We start from the raw sequence: 21,612 nt of genomic DNA on the forward strand, positions 1-21,612 counted from the left end.
ATAGGAAAGAAGATAAATATTTCTTGGAATTCCAGAGTGAATCCTGGCGATTCACTGTCACGGTCTGTGAACGTCCAGTTTATGATACACGGATCAATCTCACTCTATTCATTTCAAAATCTATTTTTAAAAAAAACAACAACAAAAAAAAACAGACACCGGCTGTACGTTTACGTCTGTGGTTGATTTGCATACATAAGCAAACCATCGTATAAATTGATTTAGAGAAGCACACCATTACCCTTTAAAAACCTTATTACCAGCCGCAGTAATACGCTTGAGGGAGGCAGACGAGCAGTCACGGTGTATCCTCACTTTAAATTGAAGGCGAAAAGCCAGTTGATTAAATCCATTCGTTTATTAAATCTGTTTTAGCCATGCCGTCCATCCTCTGTTTCCTCCACCGTTCAGACCCAGCTGTCTGTCAAATGCCCTTTAATTTCATTTCCCTCAACACTCAAGTAAAAGGCCAAGTTAAAAAATGAAGCGGCAATGACATTTATGCAAGTAATGGCACGGGGGGGGGGGAGTGGAAACATTTAATGGAGCCTTAGGATTATTTCTAAATGAGACATTGACACAACACACGTATGAGCTTTGTGTGTCTGCTCCGTCTGCTCGGTGTCGGACCGAAGGTTTGATTTATGTGTTATGTAATTTCATGTGAGTAAAGGGTTTGGGGCACAGACAGTTTTGGCTAGTGGTAAGTGAATGAGGTAATTGAGGGTGCTTTAGTCATGATCCCCAGTATTCTACAGTAGGCCTACTTCCTGGAACAGAGAGTTGAATACGTCAACCCCCTCATCCAGCTCAACTTGAAGTGAGTGGAAAAGGAAGACATTAATGCTTGATATGTCAAATTTAGATAATATGAAGTCTGGGCTGGTGCTGTTTTTGTGGCCAAATGCAAAGTTGCAAACAAAATTTATTTTGGCCAGAAAATAGAAACGCATTCTAAGAAAACATGACAAATTGCTTAGATTAGATGAATGTACTGCATTTGAAACAAAGGTTGACAATTGATTAATTCCACGGCATGTCACATCAATGTGCTCTTGATAAAATAATTCAAGCCATTATCTAGTACCTGAAACACCTCATTTACACAGATTATAAAGTCATCAAGCCTTTTCCACAGAACAGCCTATAACTCATTCCTCTGGCAGGGGAGGTGCCGGTAACAGCCAGGAGAGGACTCGTTGTTATTAATGTGTCTAGAGGTATTTCCAAACTTTTCTTAAATCACTTCTGAGTAGGTTGTAATGGTGTGTCTTGGAGATCCTCACAGGCATTCATCTATTCACAGACAGAGGTCTTGGTGCTATTGGGACGCACTCCTATGGTGTGCTGCGGGGTCATTAGTTACAAGCTCACCGAGGGTTCTGTCATGATTGAATAACTCTTATGACTCGCCATAGTGGATCCTTTCCTAATACCCCCGACTTAACTGTCCACTAAGGAGATCTCCAGATCCAAGAAGATGTGAAACGCTTTTAAAGCCGCTCCATAGAAAGTGTGAATGTGTGCCATAGCAAATACTAGACCATTAGCGCATATGCGAATGGGTTCTGTGTAAATTGGTCAATAATGCCACATAGCATTGCAGACGTTTACAGTAATAATATCCCTATCCCAGCTGTGTTCCTTCTACTACTTTTCCCCACTCCAGTCATCAGTTTATTCCAGACTGCCTCCCCTTCCCTTCACCTCAGCCCTGGAACACACACTGCAATACCCCGAGCCCCTTTCCCCTCTCATCTCACTCTAATGTTTTCTCTTGAGTGCAAAACGATCCCGGAGGATAACAGAGAGAGAGTCCTCATTGAGTCCCTGCCCCACAGGAGACCCTCCTGTTTTCATAGCCCAGGTCAGCCCCGGAACAGCTCCACGGTTCCAGCATGGAAAGACTGATGCGCCCCATTTGCTCTGTTTGTAGTTAGAAGGCCCTTTTTATGAATTATGACTCAGAGGTTTTCGACTCGGCGGCTTTTATAGTGAGCCTTTAGCCCTGCCGAACTAAGCAACCGTCCTCTTTACAATTCGCTGTTGTGCGAGAGGTGTTCATTGGAGCAGAATTGTGCTTACGTACTTTGTTTACGTGGGCTTTTATTTGTTTTAGTCAGTATTAGTATCTTATTTATGTGCCTAATGTCATATTTATGTTTCAATGCGTCGGGCCAGGCCCGTGTTGGGTCGGTAACACTGTCCACCATTACACATTACATACTAATTCACAAAGGGGCCTGTATGTAATATGTCCTCACCAGACCTATCAGACTGTATGGGTTATACATCTCTTCCGGGTGTCCCAGTGCCAATACGAATTGTTTTTATTTGGGGGTTTGAGGAAAGGGCTTGTGCTTGGAAACGGTGATTAAACCAATCAGAGAGAACTAGGAGCACACTTCCTCTGGGTTCCTTCGAATCCCCATAACATGAGCTAGCACAGCCGTGGACTACCAGTCCCAGAACACCAGATGTCTATCTCAGCGGTGTTTATAGAGTCATAGGGATGTATTGTGCAGCAAGGTGTGTGCGTGCGTGCGTAGCCCAAACACAATAGTTAATTAGCTGTCTTTGGAGTTGTGCTTGTCACGTTCGCGATCTTCAAACTCCCGATCATAAATAGACCAAGGCGCAGCGTGCATGGAATTCAACATCTTTTAATGAAGATGAAACTCACCAAACAACAAAACAGGAGCACACGTGACGTGACGTTCTGGGCTGCTCACAGGCAGCTACACAAAAACAAGATCCCACAATCACAGGTAGGAAAATGCTGCTTAAGTATGATTCCCAATCAGAGACAACGATAGACAGCTGCCTCTGATTAGGAACCATACTCGGCCAAAAACAAAGAAACAGACAACATAGAATGCCCACCCCACATCACACCCTGACCTAACCAAAATGAGAAATAAAACGGCTCTCTAAGGTCAGGGCGTGACAGTGCTATTTGTTTGCCTATATTTCTATCTTACTGGGAAGTCTTGTAATGTCTTGCTCTGCGGTTAATGCTCAGGTCCTTGGCATGCCAAATTTGACAAGTTGGATCCATTGAAGTTAAACTCATTGGTAAATCTCAAGTAAGTGAGTTCTAGAATGTTATGTACCCAAATTAAGACTATGGTCCATGGAAACGTGCAGCAATATAGAGAACCTACAGTATAGTCGCCCAATAAAGTTATACAAACGCAGTGAAAGTGAGTGCAGCCAGAAATGTATGCAAAACCAATCAGCAGGCAAGCCAAAATGCACACGGGCTGATTATACAGACCACCCAGACTGTGATTTTTTCATACTTTTTCGCTGCTTCTCCTCTTTCCTGCAATAAGACGTGCAAAATCACATGAACAAATAGGTGATATGACTTTATTTGAGGGTAAACTGCTCACAAACCATTTCGTTTATTAGCCATTAATTAACTCTTTGTTCATGTACTTATTAGCATATACAAATCATAAACAACAGGCCTTATACATGTGTTTACTTGATTTACTAGTAAACAAACTATGCACTAATGTTTATGATTAGTTTATATGCAGATCTTCAAATTAAGTGTTACAAATACATTAAGAGCATGCGCATTTTTTTCATTATATACTGTATAATCCATTCATCATAAAATAAAGAGTCAGCAAATGAATTATGTTCTCTGAGCTGATACTCTCTCCTGGCCCCAGCCCATTCCACATGTGAGGGTCACGTCCTTTCTAATGTCTGATTGGGAACAATGGAGATACAGTTCAAACGCACACCAGACAGGCTGAACCAGAACTATCCCAGGAGACTGGTTATTCAACCTCAGCAGGCAGGGAGTGTCTTAATCCAACAGGCCTATAGTTTCACCCCAGTACCCCTCACTACCTCCCCCCCCCACCTCCCCTCCTCACCCTGCCTGCGGCCTAACGTCTAATACACAGGAAAGGCAGTACATTGGAAACAAAACAAAGTCCCACTTGGGGATGGGCGATATATTGAATGTATGTTTTTGCGTGACGTTTAAGTGACTGTTACGCAATAGTCAAGGTTTTGTTATTTTTCGTTTTTAGGAGCATTTATGTCCGCTTGCTCTCATGTTGTATTTCTGGCCTCGTCTCCTTTGCTCCATCTGTACTGTGTGCGCCTTACCATTTACATGCATTAGCCTTATTGTTGACTGATTTTAGCTCTCGCTTCGCCTCTTTCTCTATGGTCTACACACACGCCAAGCCTCTCCACCTGCATCTCACTCCAACACAGTCGAGAGATCACATCTTCCTCTCTGACAAGCGGTTTCAACTCGCTATTTATATTTGACGTTTGGTCCAACAGAATGGGTCATATGGACACCAATACACATTGAGACATTATTTTACTGTAATAGGAGGAGATGTACATTTTTCTAACGATACCCATTTTATGTCTCAACTACTCCAATTGCTCGCATTGCAGACACTACTAAAACAAGTGTCAATGAACATTGATTATGGGAAATGAAGGCTCAGTTTGTCACGCACGGCATTGGGGTACCACGTACCGCTAGCAACATTTTTGCCAAAGACTGTTGTACAAGCTGTTTGGTCTGTGTTTTATAAATGTGCAATAAGCGTAAACACACAATTTATATAGGGAAATGGCAACTCGTTCTCATTCTGAGAAATAAGGTAGGCCACTTGATTTCAACATCTGAACAAACTGGACAGGCTAGCATGCTGTTCAAACAGTTGGAGAATGACAGAAGGGTGTGTTCATAACAATTCAACTTTTCAACCTTGTTAGCTAGCAAATACACTGAACAAAAATATAATTGCAACATGTAAAGTGTTGGACCCATGTTTCAGGAGCTGAAATCAAACATCCCAGAAATATTCCATACACACAAAAAGCGTATTTATCTCAAATTCTGTGCGTAAATGTGTTTATATCGCTGTTAGTGAGCATTTATCCTTTGCCAAGATAATCCATCCACCTGACAGGTGTGGCAAATCAAGAAGCTGATTAAACAGCATGCTCATTACACAGTTGCACTTTATGCTGGGGACAATAAAAGGGGGTGGGGAGTGATGAGGAGTATTTCTGTCTGTTATAAAGCTCCATTGTGGGGAAAACCTCATTCTGATTGGCTAGGCCTGGCTCTCCAGTGGGTGGACCTATGCCCACCCATGGCTGCACCCCTGGCCAGTCATGTGAAGTCCATAGATTAGGACCTAATTCATTTATTTCAATTGACTGATTTCCTTATATGAACTGTAACCCAGTAAAATCTTCAAAATTGTTGCATGTTGCGTTTATATTTTTGTTCAGTATAGATCCAAGTAGGCTAAACGTGAAATATAAAGATTAGCTGGCTAATCACTAGCACGTGGGCTTGAGAGAGTGTTGATGAGACCTGTGTTCATTTTCTATAGCATAATGCCTGCTACAAGAAGTTAGTCATTATTAGTGAATGTGCATTATGCATGGTTCCAGTTAAATTTGTAACAAAAAATAACATTTTCATAGACAGCCTTGAAAGCCAGGTTAGTGATTATTGCACAAAAAAAGCAGGTTAAACTATTTTGATAAAATAATAAAATTGTCAGCAGGTCTTCTGGTTGTGGAAGGCTTATATTTACTAGGTATAACTTCACAAGCCCTGAATTCATTAGATTATTGCTGACTGTTTGAAATGCAGTGTATTTGACCTTCAATTGTCCAACAATGTTTTTTTAAGAGACAACATAAAAATAAATAAAAATCTAGATCTACAGTACCAGTCAAAAGTTTGGACAAACCTACTCATTCAAAGGTTTTTCTTTATTTTTACTATGTTCTACATTGTAGAATAATAGTGAAGACATCAAAACCATGAAATAACACATATGGAATCATGTAGTAACCAAAAAAGTGTTCAACAAATCAAAATATATTTGAGATTCTTCAAAGTAGCCGCCCTTCGCCTTTATGACAGCTTTGCACACTCTTGGCATTCTCTCAACCAGCTTCATAAGGAATGCTTTTCCAACCATCTTGAAGGAGGTCCAACATATGCTGAGCACTCGTTGGCTGCTTTTCCTTCACTCTGCAGTCCAACTCATCCCAAAAAATCTCAGTTGGGTTGAGGTCGGGTGATTGTGGAGGCTAGGTCATCTGATGCAGCACTCCATCACTCTCCTTCTTGGTCAAATAGCCCTTACACAGCCCGGAGGTGTGTTTTGGTTCATTGTCCTGTGGAAAAACAAATGATAGTCCCACTAAGCGCAAACCAGACAGGGTGGCGTATCACTGCAGAATCCTGTGGTAGCCATGCTGGTTAAGTGTGCCTTGAATTCTAAATAAATCACAGACAGTGTCACCAGCAAAGCACCCCCACACCATCACACCTCCTCCTCCATGCTTCATGGTGGGAACCACACATGCAGAGATCATCCGTTCATCTACTCTCCGTCTCACAAAGACACGGTGGTTGGAACCAAAAATCTCAAATTTGGACTCATTAGACCAAAGGACAGATTTCCACCGGTCTCATGTCCATTGCTCGTGTTTCTTGGCCCAAGCAAGTCTATTCTTCTTATTGGTGTCCTTTAGAGTGGTTTCTTTGCCGCAATTCGACCATGAAGGCCTAATTCATGCAGTCTCCTCTGGACAGTTGATGTTGACATGTGTCTGTCACTTGAACTCTGTGAAGCATTTATTTGGCCTTCAATTTCTGAAGCTGGTAACTCTAATAAACATATCCTTTGCAGCAGAGGTAACTCTGGGTCTTGCTTTCCTGTGGTGGTCCTCATGAGAGCCAGTTTCATCATAGCGCTTGTTGGTTTTTGCGACTGCACTTGAAGAAACGTTAAAAGTTCTTGAAATATTCCGTATTGACTGACCTTCATGTCTTAAAGTAATTTTGGACTGTCGTTTTTCTTTCCTTATTTGAGCTGTTCTTGCCATAATATGGACTTGGTCTTTTACCAAATAGGGCCATCTTCTGTATACCAACTCTACCTTGTCACAACACAACTGACTGGCTCAAAGAAATTCCCCAAATTAACTTTTTTGGTTACAACATGATTCCATATGTGTTATGTCATAGTTTTGATGTCTTCACTATTAATCTACAATATAGAAAATAGTAAAAAATAAAGAAATACCCTTGAATTAGTAGGCGTGTCCAAACTTTTGACTGGTACTGTATATCGTGAATCGTCCATAGGTTTGAAAAAAATCGAGATATGACTTTTCGGCCATATCGCCCTAGTCACACTCTCCCTCTGTCTGGAGTCAGTGGATTTAGGACCACAACCTTATTTCACACGCTACTGATGAGAAAGAAACTGAAACATAGAAGAAAGTTTAGTTATGAAGGAGACTTTTCTGCTCACGGTAGCTTTCACTGAGTGGACACGCTTGTGTAATAACATCATTGCTCACGGCTCTTCTTTTGTATTGGCCAGACATGCTGGCCACACCGCCCACGTCGCGAGCGCGAGCATTGCAAAATAAATGTACACATACATGTTATTCAATCATTTCATCCAAACTGCTCGCGAGCGTCTGCGTAGCCAGGCGCTAAAATAGAACTGTGTTCTATTTGTGACGCTTGATGCGCTGCAAGTCCCGCCTCTCTCATCTCCTCATTGGTTTTTAGGAGCATATACCCACGTGGGAGATTGAAAGATGAACTGAGGTCCACACCCCAGTCCAGTTGGTGGTGGTAATGCACCTTAAAGTTGGTTGCCAACCGCCATATAAAGTCCAAAGAAGGAGAGATCACTAGAAACTAACTCTGTTTACCCTTTTATCTGTGGATTAATTGTCGGAGTAGAGGACCTTGTGCATTTCAGGTAAAATAACAACCCAAAGTTTATATCCCAGGACAAATTAGCTAGCTGCAGCAAACTAGCAAGCTAAATTGCCATAAATGTTTAACGCTTTTTGACCTGTCCCCAAATATATTGTTTTGATATTTCAACCTGTGTGTCCTGATTGCGTCTGGTGTGGGTGGACAAAATCAACAAGCGTGCAATGGCGCACACGCCCGGTCTAGTCAGAATGTTACAAGTCCTGCCAGAGAGGAAGAGGCGACTCAAGAGGACTTACTCCGCCCAAAATCTGTCCACGTGAGATAAGCACTCATTAGTTGTGCCTGTTGTTCACATGCGTATGTTCCCTCTCATTGGCTAGAATGGTCTCAGCTGATCTCGCCTCCTCCTGCCTACCTTCCCTCTTTGAGGGGTCCTTGCTATCTATGATCTTTGGGACATCCCTACCCCCATTGAAGTTTAAATTTTAAATGGTTCTGGTAAGGGTTAGGGTAGGGGTTAGGGTCAGAATGTTCCAAGGATCCCATATAGCATTGGTGGTGTTGCTCTTTAGTACCCTTGCAGGTGCAATGGAGTTTATAACAAGACAATGCTAATTTCTGTTTACGAACCCTTGTCAGAGTTAGCACTTCTCGCTTCAAAAAAGTGAGACACTGGGTTCGGCTTTAATTGACAGGCTTCTGTTTACCAGATATGACATAGAAATGGTAAAATAGTAATTTCATGATGATTACCAAATAATTCCTCTTTGGGATTCATTACCCATCATTTAGCAGTAGGTAGTTGTCAATTGCGGTGAATTCTCACAAGTAACATTAGGTAGCAAAGGTATCGTGTCCCTTATTACGACATGGTTTTATAGTAAAGATTGGGCTAACACCATTACCAGGACCGTAAAGTAAACCAATAGCCTACCAAGTTCTGCAAGTAGCGTTATAAGCATCTAGTGGGAGCTTCTTCGTTTCAAAGCCCCTATGAATCGGCCAGCCGGTGCTGGAGTCGGGTGTAACTAACTGTACAGTGGGTGTATGTCTGGAGAGTTCTGTGGATGAGAATGATGGATGAGGAGTCAGATGACAGGCCTGGCCTGGTTTGGTTTTTCGGAGCTACTCTTACTCTCCTCTGCCTCTCGTAATCTCTCTCCAACACTCGTACCGTGCCTCAGAGGGACGAGGTAGACCCCCCGCAGCGCAGGCAGGGCGCTCCAGTGCTTTAATGTTCTCCAGCTGGAACTGACGCAGCTGTGACATGCAGTGACGCAGGCGGGGTGTCAGGTAGCCAACCTACTGACAGGCTGACATCAATCACGCCTACTTACCAGGCAGCATATTAAGTAACACGCCTCCTTTTCTTTCTGGAAAGGTTCCCGCCTGGAATGTGAGCTTTTGAACAGAGAATCAGGTGTGTTTCAGAGAAACATGGTATTTGCTCCTGTGGGTTTGTCTTCATGTCTGTCTGTCTGGCCCCCAGCCTAATGCGGTTCTGTACACAAAAGCTCTTGGATTGCACAGTAACCAGGGCCGTAACCAGGGCCGTAACCAGGGTTTGTTTTAGTGAGGTCCGGACAGCGGGGTGGCGTTTGGGGTGTGGGGATTCTTCTATACAATTTAAAAACTCTAAATGCTGTTTGGAGAACAGCAAAAACAAGCAAAAATGACCGCAGATCATTATCACCTTGGCTGCTGATGCTTCATTGACCTCAGTCGATTTACAAACACATGGCCTATTAGCTATACAATTAGCCGCTACACGTTAACTCACATGAACACAACCCTGGGATCAAAAACTATCATTTAATACGTACATAACGATCTCTTAGCACAAAAAGTATTTTATTAACAAAAAAGTAAACAAATTCCTTTGGCTTTACAAAATAAAAAAAATGTGTGGCAATTTTACAGCTAATTTCCTGCAATTACACATTTTGCCATGGCGTGGGGTGGGGGACATTTTTGAAGTTTTAAAGCAACTTTCCTGCAATTCTACACATTTTGCCATTACTTATGCCATGGTAATATGATATCTGAGTGAGAGTGACTAACAAAATCAATGGGGCCCACTGGAGGTCAGGGCACCTGGTCATGTACCCTGGTTTCCCAGTCGGTAATTTGGCAAGGATTACTACAAGTTTAGATCGCTGTCTAGACTAACTACACTAATTTACCAAACTTTTTTTTTTTTACTGATTTGGGCTAGTTGAGTGACTGTCAGTGAGTGACATAAAACAAGGAAAACTGCTGATATATACACTACATGACCAAAAGTATGTGGACACCTGCTCGTCGAACATCTCATTCCAAAATCATGGGCATTAATATGGAGCTGGTCCCCCCTCTGCTGCTATAACAGCCTCCACTCTTCTGGAAAGACTTTCCACTAGATGTTGGAACATTGCTGCAGGGACTTGCTTCCATTCAGCCACAAGAGCATTAGTGAGGTCGGGCAGACTGGTTGGGCGATTAGGCCTGGCTCGCAATCTGCGTTCCAATTCATCCCAAAGGTGTTCGATGGGGTTGAGGTCAGGGCTCTGTGCAGGCCAGTCAAGTTCTTCCACACCGATCTCGCCAAACCATTACTGTATGGTCCTTGATTTGTGCACAGGGGCATTGTCATGCTGAAACAGGAAAGGGCCTTCCCCAAACTCTTGCCAGAAAGTTGGAACCACAGAATTGTCTAGAATGTCATTGTATGCTGTAGCGCCATGGAAACCCATTTCATGAAGCTCCTGACTAACAGTTATTGTGCTGATGTTGCTTCCAGAGGGAGTTTGGAACTCGGTAGTGAGTGTTGCAACCGATGACAGACGATTTTTACTCGCTACGTGCTTCAGCACTCGGCGGTCCCCTACTGTGACTTACCACTTCGCTGCTGAGCTGTTGTTGCTCCTAGATGTTTCCACTTCACAATAACAGCCCTTACAGTTGACCGGGGCTACTCTAGCAGGGCAGAAATGTACAAACTGACTTGATGGAAAGGTGGCATCCTATGACGGTGCCACGTTGAAAGTCACTGAGCTCTTCAGTAAGGCCATTCTACTACCATTGTTTGTCTATGGAGATTTCATGGCTGTGTGCTCGATTTATACGCCTGTCAGCAACGGGTGTGGCTGAAATAGCCGAATCCATTCATTTGAAGGGGTGTCCACATACTTTTGTATATATATGTGTATATATAGTATGTGTGTATATATATATATGTGTGTATTTAACCCCCTTTTTCTCCCCAATTTCGATCTTGTCTCATTGCTGCAACTCCCCAACGGGCTCAGGAGAGGCGAAGGTCGAGTCATGCGTCCTCCGAAACATAACCCACCAAACCGCGCTTCTTAACCTGAAAGCCAGCTGCACCAATGTGTCAGAGGAAACACTGTGCAACTGACGACCAAAACCAGCCTGCAGGCGCCCAGCCTGCCACAAGGAGTCACTAGAGCACGATGAGCCAAGTAAACCACCCCCAGCCAAACCCTCCCCTAACCCGGACAACGCTGGGCCAATTGTGCGCTGCCCTATGGGACTCCCAGTCACAGCCGGTTGTGACACAGCCTGGGATCAAACCCGGGTCTGTAGTGACGCCTCAAGCACTGCGATGCAGTGCCTTAGACCCGATGCAGTGCCTTAGACTGCTGCTCCACTCGGGAGGCCCTTATATATACTATTTTTAATTACTCTATGCCTTCATATGTAGTTACGGCCCTGACAGTAACTTACCTACATTTTTTATGATAATGAATGAAGATATCTTATTGATTGCCAGAGGGGAAAATGTGTGTTTAGAACTAGTGTGGTATCATGCAATCTTCATGTGTGAAGGGCTTTTATCATGAGAATATCAATGATGATTTTTGGGGTCTTTTTTTTTAAGAAGCAACATTTATTCTTCCTGTGTTCCACACAAAACATAGAACATGGCAAAATACAGAACACTAATGGACAGGAACAGCTAAGAACACTGAGACTAAAGAACAATACGACTAGACCTATTTCAAAAAATAAGAAGAAGAAAGAGAAAATAAATCACAATAAATATTCAATAGCTTTTAATAGTTGTTTTTACTAGCATCTCTCTCGTGTTCTAACGGCAATGGTTCCCAAACTGGTGTTCGCGGAGGTACTGCAGGGAGTCCGCGGCAAGATAACAAATAAGTAAATGAATATTGCTAGCGACAACAGATGAAATACATTTGGCCAACGGGTCTATGGAAGAAGGTAGACGGTGCAATACAACACAATACAATGTAATATTATTAATAGGGCTGTTCAATTCCGGTCCTACTGTTTTTGTTTCTACCGGGTACTAGTTAATTGATCTCAGAAGGTGTCCCAAGTCTGAAGTCCCTTATTAAAAGGAGAAGGACGAAAAACAGAAATGTTTCGGCCCTCCAGGAACGACATTGAACAGCCCTGATCTACAATATACACTTCGATGCACAACAGGACCTGGGAGACTCACAGGGATCCAAAGTATTCCATCAATGATCCAGTTTTCAACTCAATACTTCTTGTATTCCCTACATTTTGGGGTTTGAAAATAAGTGCACTGTAATTTAAGCTTTAAAACTGCAAAATTGTCTCTCTTCTCCATGGGAAAATGTGTAGAGTTGCAGGAAATTAGCTTTAAAACTGAAAAGGGTTGGGGTGGGGGCTTTAAAATGTTATTTCACAGGGTCTGAGACTTGGTTAGTCTGGCCATGTACTGCAGCATTCATGATAAAACTCATTGTATGCAATTTCTTTGCACACGCTAAAGTCGGAGTTGTGTTCGGATTTTGAGGGGGTACCTGATGAATTTGCCATCACAAAATGTGTCCCCGGCCCCAAAAAAAGATTGGTAACCCATGTTCTAGGGCAGTGGTTCTCAACCAGAGGTACTACGACCCCTGGGGGTACTTGGCCTATCCACAGGGGATACTTGAAAAGAGGCAGTACTTCAGGGGTACTCCGGGCAAAGCAAAATTCAGTTGGTGGTACAGTAATTAAAAAAGATTGGGAACCACTGTTCTAAGGCACACTCGGTTGAGTCAATTCAAGGCTTGTGATTTCAACAAAGCCCAGTAGAGGGAAACCTATCCCAAGTAGAACAAACATTCACATTCAGATGTTCAATAACTACAGCTCTCCGATCACTCACTATGTTCCCAATCTTATGTTGAACGCCCACTCCCCCCAGGATTATTTTGGACGGTTTTCCTTTCCGCTCTTTTAATTTCTGTTCACACTTGTGTTTGTTTGTGCCTGAGGGTATGACTGGTAGGTATGGGAATGAGAGAAGACAATGGAGTTTTTTTAAGTACAGAAGCACAAAGAAGCCATAGTGGTGCCATATGGGAGCTTCCTCTGCTCTGAATTTAAACCCTGAACTCCAAACAAATACAGATAACATATTCAGCATTTCTCCATGGTGGCTCGCATCCATATACAAAACCCTAGGTTGGACATGTAGAACTGTGGTGCGTATCTTTAAGTGTATGAACATGATTTGAAACTTAGTCAAACATGCACATTATTGCATGTGTCCAGCATTATTTGTTGTATCACAGTATGAATACACTCATGTTTTGTAGATATGCCTGAAAATTGGCTAATGTAACACTTCCAATGTGCCAAGTGTAATGATACTCATATTTCAGAAATGTATTTGTACTTTCAATACATATTGAACAACAATTAGCCCAAGAGTGTGCTAAAGGAAACAATGTATACTCTCGCACTGCACAACATGTACGAGCGAATCAACCGTGGTAGCCTACGGCGTCACTGTAATACTCAACTGAAAGGTAAATAAAGTAAAAACTGATGATTAAATCAGAAGGCCCATTCAGACGGCTTTGAACCGAGCCGCTGAGGAGAAAAGCTGTGCAAGTGCCAGCGAGGGAAAGACGTGGGCGGACATTTTTTGATGGAAACTAAATTTAGCCTGGCATCTGTTTAAAATAGAAACCCTTCAGAAATATTTATGAATGAAGGGAAGACTATGGTCTCGGCGATGGGAGTGGGGGGAGGAGAGAAAATGAGAGAAAGTGGGAGCCCGATTCACCTGAAAACCTATTTTTAGATGTTCTGCCTCTATTCCCAGCACGGAGAGGCTATTTTTTGCAGCGCAGAGACAGAAGCGATCGTGCTGCAGATGCACAAATAGCCATACAGTCAGTGTCTAGAATCCGCCAGAGGAGGATGAGAGAGAGAGGGAGCGATGGCACAGGTATTTTTAGAACACAACACATTCTCACACTCTCACACACACACGTACATACACGCACAGCGCCCCTAGCAATGCCACCTCGTTCAATATAGAATCCCCTCACGCTCAGTATGTACACTACGAGCGAAATGCCCTAATGTGTCGAAGTATTGAACAACCTGTGCTCTCTTAATTCAATTACAATTTAAGGGCTTTATTGGCAGTTACATTGCCAAAGTAAGTGAAATAGATAATACATAAAAGTGAAATAAACAATATAAAATTAACAGTAAACATTACACTTATAAAAGTTCCAAAATAATAGACATTTCAAATGTCATATTATGTATATATACAGTGTTGTAATGATGTGCATATAGTTAAAGTACAAAAGGGAAAATAAATAAACACAAATATAGGTTGTATTTACAATGGTGTTTGTTCTTCACTGGTTGCCTTTTCTTGTGGCAACAGGTCACAAATCTTGCTGCTGTGATGGCACACTGTGGTAATTCACCCAATAGATATGGGAGTTTATCAAAATTGGATTTGTTTTTTCGAATTCTTTGTGCGTCTGTGTTATCTGAGGGAAATATGTGTCTCTGTTATGGTCATACTTTTGGCAGGAGGTTAGGAAGTGCAGCTCAGTTTCCACCTCATGTTCACCTCAGCTTGTCTTGTCTTGAGAGCCAGGTCTGCCTACGGCGACCTTTCTCAATAGCAAGGCTATTCTCACTGAGTCTGTACATATCCTTATTTTTGGGTCAATCACGGTGGTCAGGTATTCTGCCACTGTGTACTAGCATTCTAGTTTGCTCTGTTTTTTGGTAAATTATTTCCAATGTGTCAAGTAATTATCGTTTCCTCATGATTTGGTTGGGTCTAATTGTGTTGCTGTGTGGGGTCTATTTGTGTTTGTGAACAGAGCCCCAGGACCAGCTTGCTTAGGGGGCTCTATTCCAGGTTTATTTCTCTGTAGGTGATGGCTTTGTTATGGAAGGTTTGGGAATCTCTCTCGCTCACTCTCACGCTCTCTCTCTCTGCTCGTCTCAGCACTGAACAGTCTGTGCTCCTACATAGTAATAAATAATACTTTTGTGGATGCTTATATTTGTCCTGTTTCACACATGTACAAGTGTGTTTTATACGCATGTGGGAATTGGAAATGTGTTTTTTCCATATCCCAACTCTCCCTGAGAACCTCGGAGAGTGGGGTCACGGCCAGTGTCTCCCCCATCGCTTTCTGTGGCTACAGTATCTATAGTATTCTGTCATATGAATGGAGGAGGGCTTCAGCATCGATTACATAACACACTGTATTAGACCAGCGTCTTGTCCTCATGCAACATCCCAGGGAATGAAGTGGATGGCAAATTGAATGCAGTGCCTACTGTAGCCATATATATTTTTGGCTTGCCTATTGTTCTCTCCATTTGATTGACACGTTTTTGGTTTTAATCCTAAAACAGGTACAGTGGCAAGAAAAAGCATGTGAACCCTTTGGAATTACCTGGATTTCTGAATAAATAGGTCGTAACATTTGATCTGATCTTCATCGAAGTCACTACAATAGACAAACACAGTCTGCTTAAACTGATAACACACAAACAATTAAACGTTTTCATGTCTTTATTGAACATACCGTGTAAACATTCACAGTGTAGGGTGGAAAAAGTATGTGAACCCTTGGATTTAATAACTGGTTGACCCTCCTTTGGCAACATTAACCTCAACCAAACGTTTTCTGTAGTTGCGGATCAGACCTGCGCAACGGTCAGGAAGAATTTTGGACCATTCCTCTTTACAAAACTGTTTCAATTCCGCAATATTCTTGGGATGTCTGGTGTGAAACGCTCTCGAGGTCTTGCCACATCATCTCAATCAGCATCTCATCTCAATCGAGGTCAGGACTCTGACTGGGCCACTCCAGAAGGAGTATTTTCATCTGTTGAAGCCATTCTGTTGTTGATTTACTTCTGTGTTTTGGGTCGTTGTCCTTTTACATCACCCAACTTCTGTTGAGCTTCAGTTGGCAGACAGATAGCCTTACATTCTCCTGCAAAATGTCTTGATGAACTTGGGAATTCGTTTTTCCGTCGATGATAGAAAACTGTCCAGGCCCTGAGGCAGCAAAGCAGCCCCAAACCATGATGCTCCCTCCACCATACTTTACAGTTGGGATGAGGTTTTGATGTTGGTGTGCTGTGCCTTTTTTTCTCCAAACATAGTGTTGTGTGTTCCTTGTAAACAACTCAACTGTAGTTTCATCTGTCCACAGAATATTTTGCCAGTAGCGCTGTGGAAAATCCAGGTGCACTTTTGCAAAATTCAGACGTGTAGCAATGGTTTTTTTGGACAGCGGTGGCATCTTCCGTGTTGTCCTCTCATGAACACCATTCTTGTTTAGTGTTTTACGTATCGTAGACTCGTCAACAGAGATGTTAGCATGTTCCAGAGATTTCTATAAGTCTTTAGCTGACACTCTAGGATTCTTCTTAACTTCATTGAGCATTCTGTGCTGTGCTCTTGCAGTCATATTTCATAGATGACTGCAAGATAGCCACTCCTAGGGAGAGTAGCAACAGTGCTGAACTTTCTCCATTTATAGACCATTTGTTTTACTGTGGACTGATGAACATCAAGGCTTTTAGAGATACTTTTGTAACCCTTTCCAGCTTTATGCAAGTCAACAATTCTTAATCTTACGTATTCTGAGATCTCTTTTGTTCGAGGCATGGTTCACATCAGACAATGCTTCTTGTGAATAGCAAACTCAAATTTTGTGATTGTTTTTTATAGGGCAGGGCAGCTCTAACCAACATCTCCAATCTCGTCTCATTGATTGGACTCCAGGTTAGCTGACTCCTGACTCCAATTAGCTTTTGGAGATGTCATTAGCCTAGTGGTTGACATACTTTTTCCAACCTTCACTGTGAATGTTTAAATGATATATTCAATATAGACAAAAAAAATACAATAATTTGTGTGTTATTAGTTTAAGCACACTGTGTTTGTCTATTGTTGTGACTTAGATGAAGATCAGATCAAATTTGATGACCAATATATGCAGAAATCCAGGTAATTCCAAAGGGTTCACATTTTTCTTGCCACTGTATATAACATATTGTGTAGATATAATTTTTTACTTACATTGTATGCAATTTTGCAAACAGAAAATACATTCATTGTATAAATCGTGTTCCTGCATATAGACATAGTACTTTATGCTGTGATATATTTAATATAACAGGTGTTTTGGCAATATAATGTACTATGACCACAATAATGTATGAAGTATGTACTGTATACATCTGAAATGATCTATTATGTATCAATACCCATTTCTATGCACCTGACTGCCAGCAAAAGAAATCCCTCCAGTGGGGTTCCCAAAGTAGAGCAGAAAGTTTGATTTTGCCATGAAACCACTGGCTCTACTGTTTAATAGCTCATCGGACAAACGACAGATGTTAATGTTGTCTAATTGCCTCGTGTCATCAGACGAGAGACGTCTACGGGGAAAGTTCTAGCTCGGGTTAGTTTCAATTACGTATTCCATAACGGTTTTAGCATGAAGGTTTTTTTTTTTTTCCCTTCATATCACTCCGCACTAATTATTTGCAAAGGGATCGAGGTACATCCAGTCTCTGTCCAAGAACCGCCACGGTTTCTGCAAACGGTTTTCGGGCTCTGGAGTTCATCAGAACCTGCATACCAAGTGGAGCAAAGCTTGGATGGTAACGGAGGTTGTGGGACTGTGGATGTGGATCAAGGTGGAAATGCCTTTATTTGGCTGGAGACGGACCATGCCCGGTGCGATCGGGACACTCCACTCTACCTGAAGAGTCTATAGTCTATAAATAGCACACCTCACATTCTACCACGTCAATACTGAAGGGCTATTTTTAACCCCCCCCCCCACCCCCCCCCACCCCGAATCCTACATCACGCTGATCTTGCAGCCCAATCAATGCGTGGCTCCATCCCAGTTCCCTCGACTATAGGCAGTGCAGACTCTTGGCCGCATCTCAATAATCTACAGTGGCTTCCTTATCTCGTCTCCTTCCCTTTGTCTGCGCAGATCTGAAAATGCTCTGCTGGTGGATGTGATGGGGCAGATAGGTAGTGTAGAATTCATTTGGGGGGGGGGCTCCTTTGATCCACCTGTGTTTTTAAGATCTGTCGCAGATGAAGGGAAGGAGACGAGGAGAGGAAGCCCCTTTAGACTATTGAGATGCGTTATTATCAAAGAGAACTGTTCATGCATGTCAACCTTGGCTACGCATGGCAGAGATGCAGTAATCTGAATCCATATGGATGTGTTCATATCTATATGAATTGCCTTAAATATGGTTTATAGTTTATAGAACTGCCATAAAGATGGTTTTATAGTTTATAGGAGTCCTGGTAGCAGCTACCTCAGACTGACCCTCGTCATCAAATAGCCAGTTCCCACAGTCTGACCAGCCAACACCATTCAGATACACTGTTCTTCCTGAGTGCCATTGAAACGTTTTCTGACGTACCCAACTCCACAATGCGTTATTATATGTTTTTGTTGCCCTCTCAACCACAAATGTTTTCTTTCATATCAGGTTTATTGGTGTGACTTGGAACAATGATGGGCCTTTTTTAAAATGCTGCCATTTCCTGTGCTTTTAATAAATCACATTCATTGTTGAAAGGGGTTTGTGCGATGATTGACGCCATTTTTATATTTTTAGTTTGGGGGCTTTCTGAAATGAACTTAATTTGTTGAGGAGGGGGGTGGGGGGTTGGGGGGGGGTTGATTCCTTTGTCTGGTCTACCTGAGACCCTTTGGTGATGACTAGACATCAGTCTCAAAGAAAAGTGCATTGTTGCGAATTATTCAAATCTTTTGTGTATTGTGCGATAACGAAATGTGAGTGTATGCTGTGTGCACAAGGTGCGTTCAATCTATTGAGTGACAGGGCATCATTTTTAAGAAATTCCAATGATTTTTGGAGCATGGTTATTATGATGATGATCATTGATGAATGATAGGAAGAAATGAGTGAGAACTGGATGTTAAGAACAGTGAATTATTTCCTCATCTTCTCTCTTCCTCTTTATCTCCCCCGTAGTTTTGATGTTGAGAATGGATTGTCGGTGGGGCGTAGCCCTCTGGACCCCCAGGCCAGTCCCGGCTCCGGCCTGGTGCTCCAGGCCAACTACGCCCACAGCCAGCGCCGGGAATCTTTCCTCTACCGCTCCGACTCTGACTTTGACCTCTCACCCAAGGCCCCCTCGAGGAACTCCTCCACTGCCAGTGAGCTGTAAGTGCCCCCCCCCCTTCCTATTGGTTAATGTCTCCCTCTGTGACCTTTCACCTTCCTCTCATATCTATTGGTAAGTGTCATGGCAGAGATGTCTCACTGTAGGCCTTGATGATACAAGGTTTTCCACTCCAAGGTTTGGTGGAACAGATCAAATCGTATGTGGAAAGCAAGTCGTTTCTTGGATCGCTTTCCAAAAGGGAATTCCAATTGCAAAGCATGAGGAACATGTTAGGCCAATTTGAAATCTTTCCCTTATACTACAGTAGTTTGTGTGGTCCCTTAAGTTATTCTGTGAAAGAGCCTACGAAGTGGACTGTATCTTAAGCGCTTTATTGTGCTTTTTTTATGTAGCACAGTTTTATTAGCACAAAAAGCTATATTAAACCATATTGCTCTGTGGGTTTGGAAAATCTACCGTCCTCCAGTTTGAAAGCCCCTATTACTGAAACCAGCAGTTCTTTCCATCCCAGCACGCTTGCATGTCAACTCTGCTTCAGTAGGATTAGACATAGACAAAGTCGGAAAAATTGGCCACTTCCATATTTTTTTTCTCTTCTTCTGCCGTTTGTTTTTCCAGCCTACTGTCAGCCTAAGCCAGTTTCCACGTGTCTGAACACCTTAGTTTGTGATTAATCGGTTGCAGGTCACCAACTCTTGCCTCTGTTTTTAAAGGGAAGAAAGCTTGAAGCACTGGGAAGTCAACTGGTTGTCTCGGTGAGAAGAACTTGACAAAACACTGACTAGGTTCCCTCAAAGGCCTGTCCTGCATTCTCCATTACAGGTTTCAGAGCCATTGTCCCCTCCCCATGGCACCAGTGACTAAAACTTTAGCCCTCCCCTAGGTTTTTCCTGTGACCCCCGAGAAAGCCATTTTTGTTTTGCATGTGAAGCTTCAAGAAAATACCTTAGCATAACTCCCCAACCCTGTAACTTAACCAGTTGCACTTTAATTTCTCCCTACCTCACGGTTCATAAAATGTACAGTGCATGGCATCCTTTGTTTGACCTGCATTTCACCTGGCCTGGTCTACCTTTTTCTGTTTTCTTTGCTTTAATGTCAGTCTGCAGGTTGTTGAAGTTTTATTTCAGACACTGATCAACTGTCCTGATTAAGGATTAGGATTATTGCAAATGTGTAATGTGCACAGTAGTCATTAGTACCACAGTAGTCATTAGTACCACAGTAGTCATTAGTACCACAGTAGTCATTAGTACCACAGTACTCAGTAGTACCACAGTAGTCATTAGTACCACAGTAGTTATGTTGGATGAATTAACCTAAATATTGTATGCGCACTAAGTGGTTGCAATTTTGTTTAACTTTTTCACTGATTCCATTACTGTACTTTGAAAACATCAAGACCAGAGCCTAAACCAATATCTGGATGTAACCTCATTTTGTTCCGTTTTTTTTCTCCATTGTAGACATGGAGAAGACATGATTGTGACACCATTTGCACAGGTTAGTTTTTGGAAATATTCTGCCCTTTCCTGTGTTTTTCAGCCGAAACAAATGATTCACCAAATGACCTGGGGTGGTCTAGGGGTCTAGGCTGCTGCCACTGGAGCACATGACCAGTGTACTGCTGCTAGCATAGGTTTGAATCCTGCCCATTGCTCTTTCAGCAGTCTCTCTTCTACCTTTTACCTCTCTCTCTCTCTCTAGCCAATAGACATACAAAAGACTTAAAAAATAGATATATGGAATGAGATTTAGCTGTAATGTAGCTTCACCTTCGTTAAGCACACCGACACAACAAGGAAATAATTCATAAATCTGACTGAACACTGACTAACGCTGAGTAACTAAGACTTAAAAAAAAAGAATACCTATAAATAGGTTGTTGCCATTGGCCCAGTGAAGTCACAGCTGTCACTAGGCACCGGTGACACTAGTAGAGAGGACCACCGGAACAGCCTTTGGCATGTGGCTGGCGCATCCCGGCAGCCGGGCCTATGACGGGGGAAGTGCGTCACAACTGGACTCACTTTACTGAACAAGCTAGGAATCTAATACGGCATTCCCTCGATATGGCTGCTGACTGGTAAGACACCCGCAGGAAACCAGATACCGTCTCTTTTAATGTGCTGACTCAAGATTTCGATGGGCGCCCAGACTCTGACATGTATGACGTATGGGGGGGTGGGGCCTATAAGGTACACTATACATACAACAGTATGTGGACACCCCTTCAAATTAGTGGTTTCGGCTATTTCAGCCACACCCGTTGCTGACAGGTGTATACAATTGAGCACACAGCCATGCAATCTCCATAGACAAACATTGGCAGCAGAATGAACTTACTGAAGAGCTCAGTGACTTTCCACTTGGCACCGTCATAGGATACCACCTTTCCAAC

The 21,612-nt window shown here is 42.6% G+C and overlaps 1 protein-coding gene across 9 annotated transcripts in view; it reads left to right on the forward strand.

Annotated features, from left to right (window-relative positions):
- pde4ca (phosphodiesterase 4C, cAMP-specific a) overlaps positions 1-21,612 on the forward strand; it is a 59,394-nt gene that overhangs the window by 19,617 nt on the left and 18,165 nt on the right. For 5 of the 9 annotated variants that reach the window (XM_014139813.2, XM_014139814.2, XM_014139818.1 and 2 more), the window contains exons 2-4: positions 19,058-19,249; positions 19,925-19,966; positions 20,678-20,714. In XM_014139813.2, the coding sequence (XP_013995288.1) occupies positions 19,058-19,249; positions 19,925-19,966; positions 20,678-20,714 (271 nt within the window). The remainder of the gene's footprint in view (positions 1-19,057; positions 19,250-19,924; positions 19,967-20,677; positions 20,715-21,612) is intronic. The other 4 variants (XM_014139815.2, XM_014139816.2, XM_045693928.1 and 1 more) reach the window with 1 other exon arrangement.

Source organism: Salmo salar, chromosome ssa14 (assembly GCF_905237065.1).
Source record: "Salmo salar chromosome ssa14, Ssal_v3.1, whole genome shotgun sequence".
In the NCBI taxonomy this organism is placed as follows: Eukaryota; Metazoa; Chordata; class Actinopteri; order Salmoniformes; family Salmonidae; genus Salmo; species Salmo salar.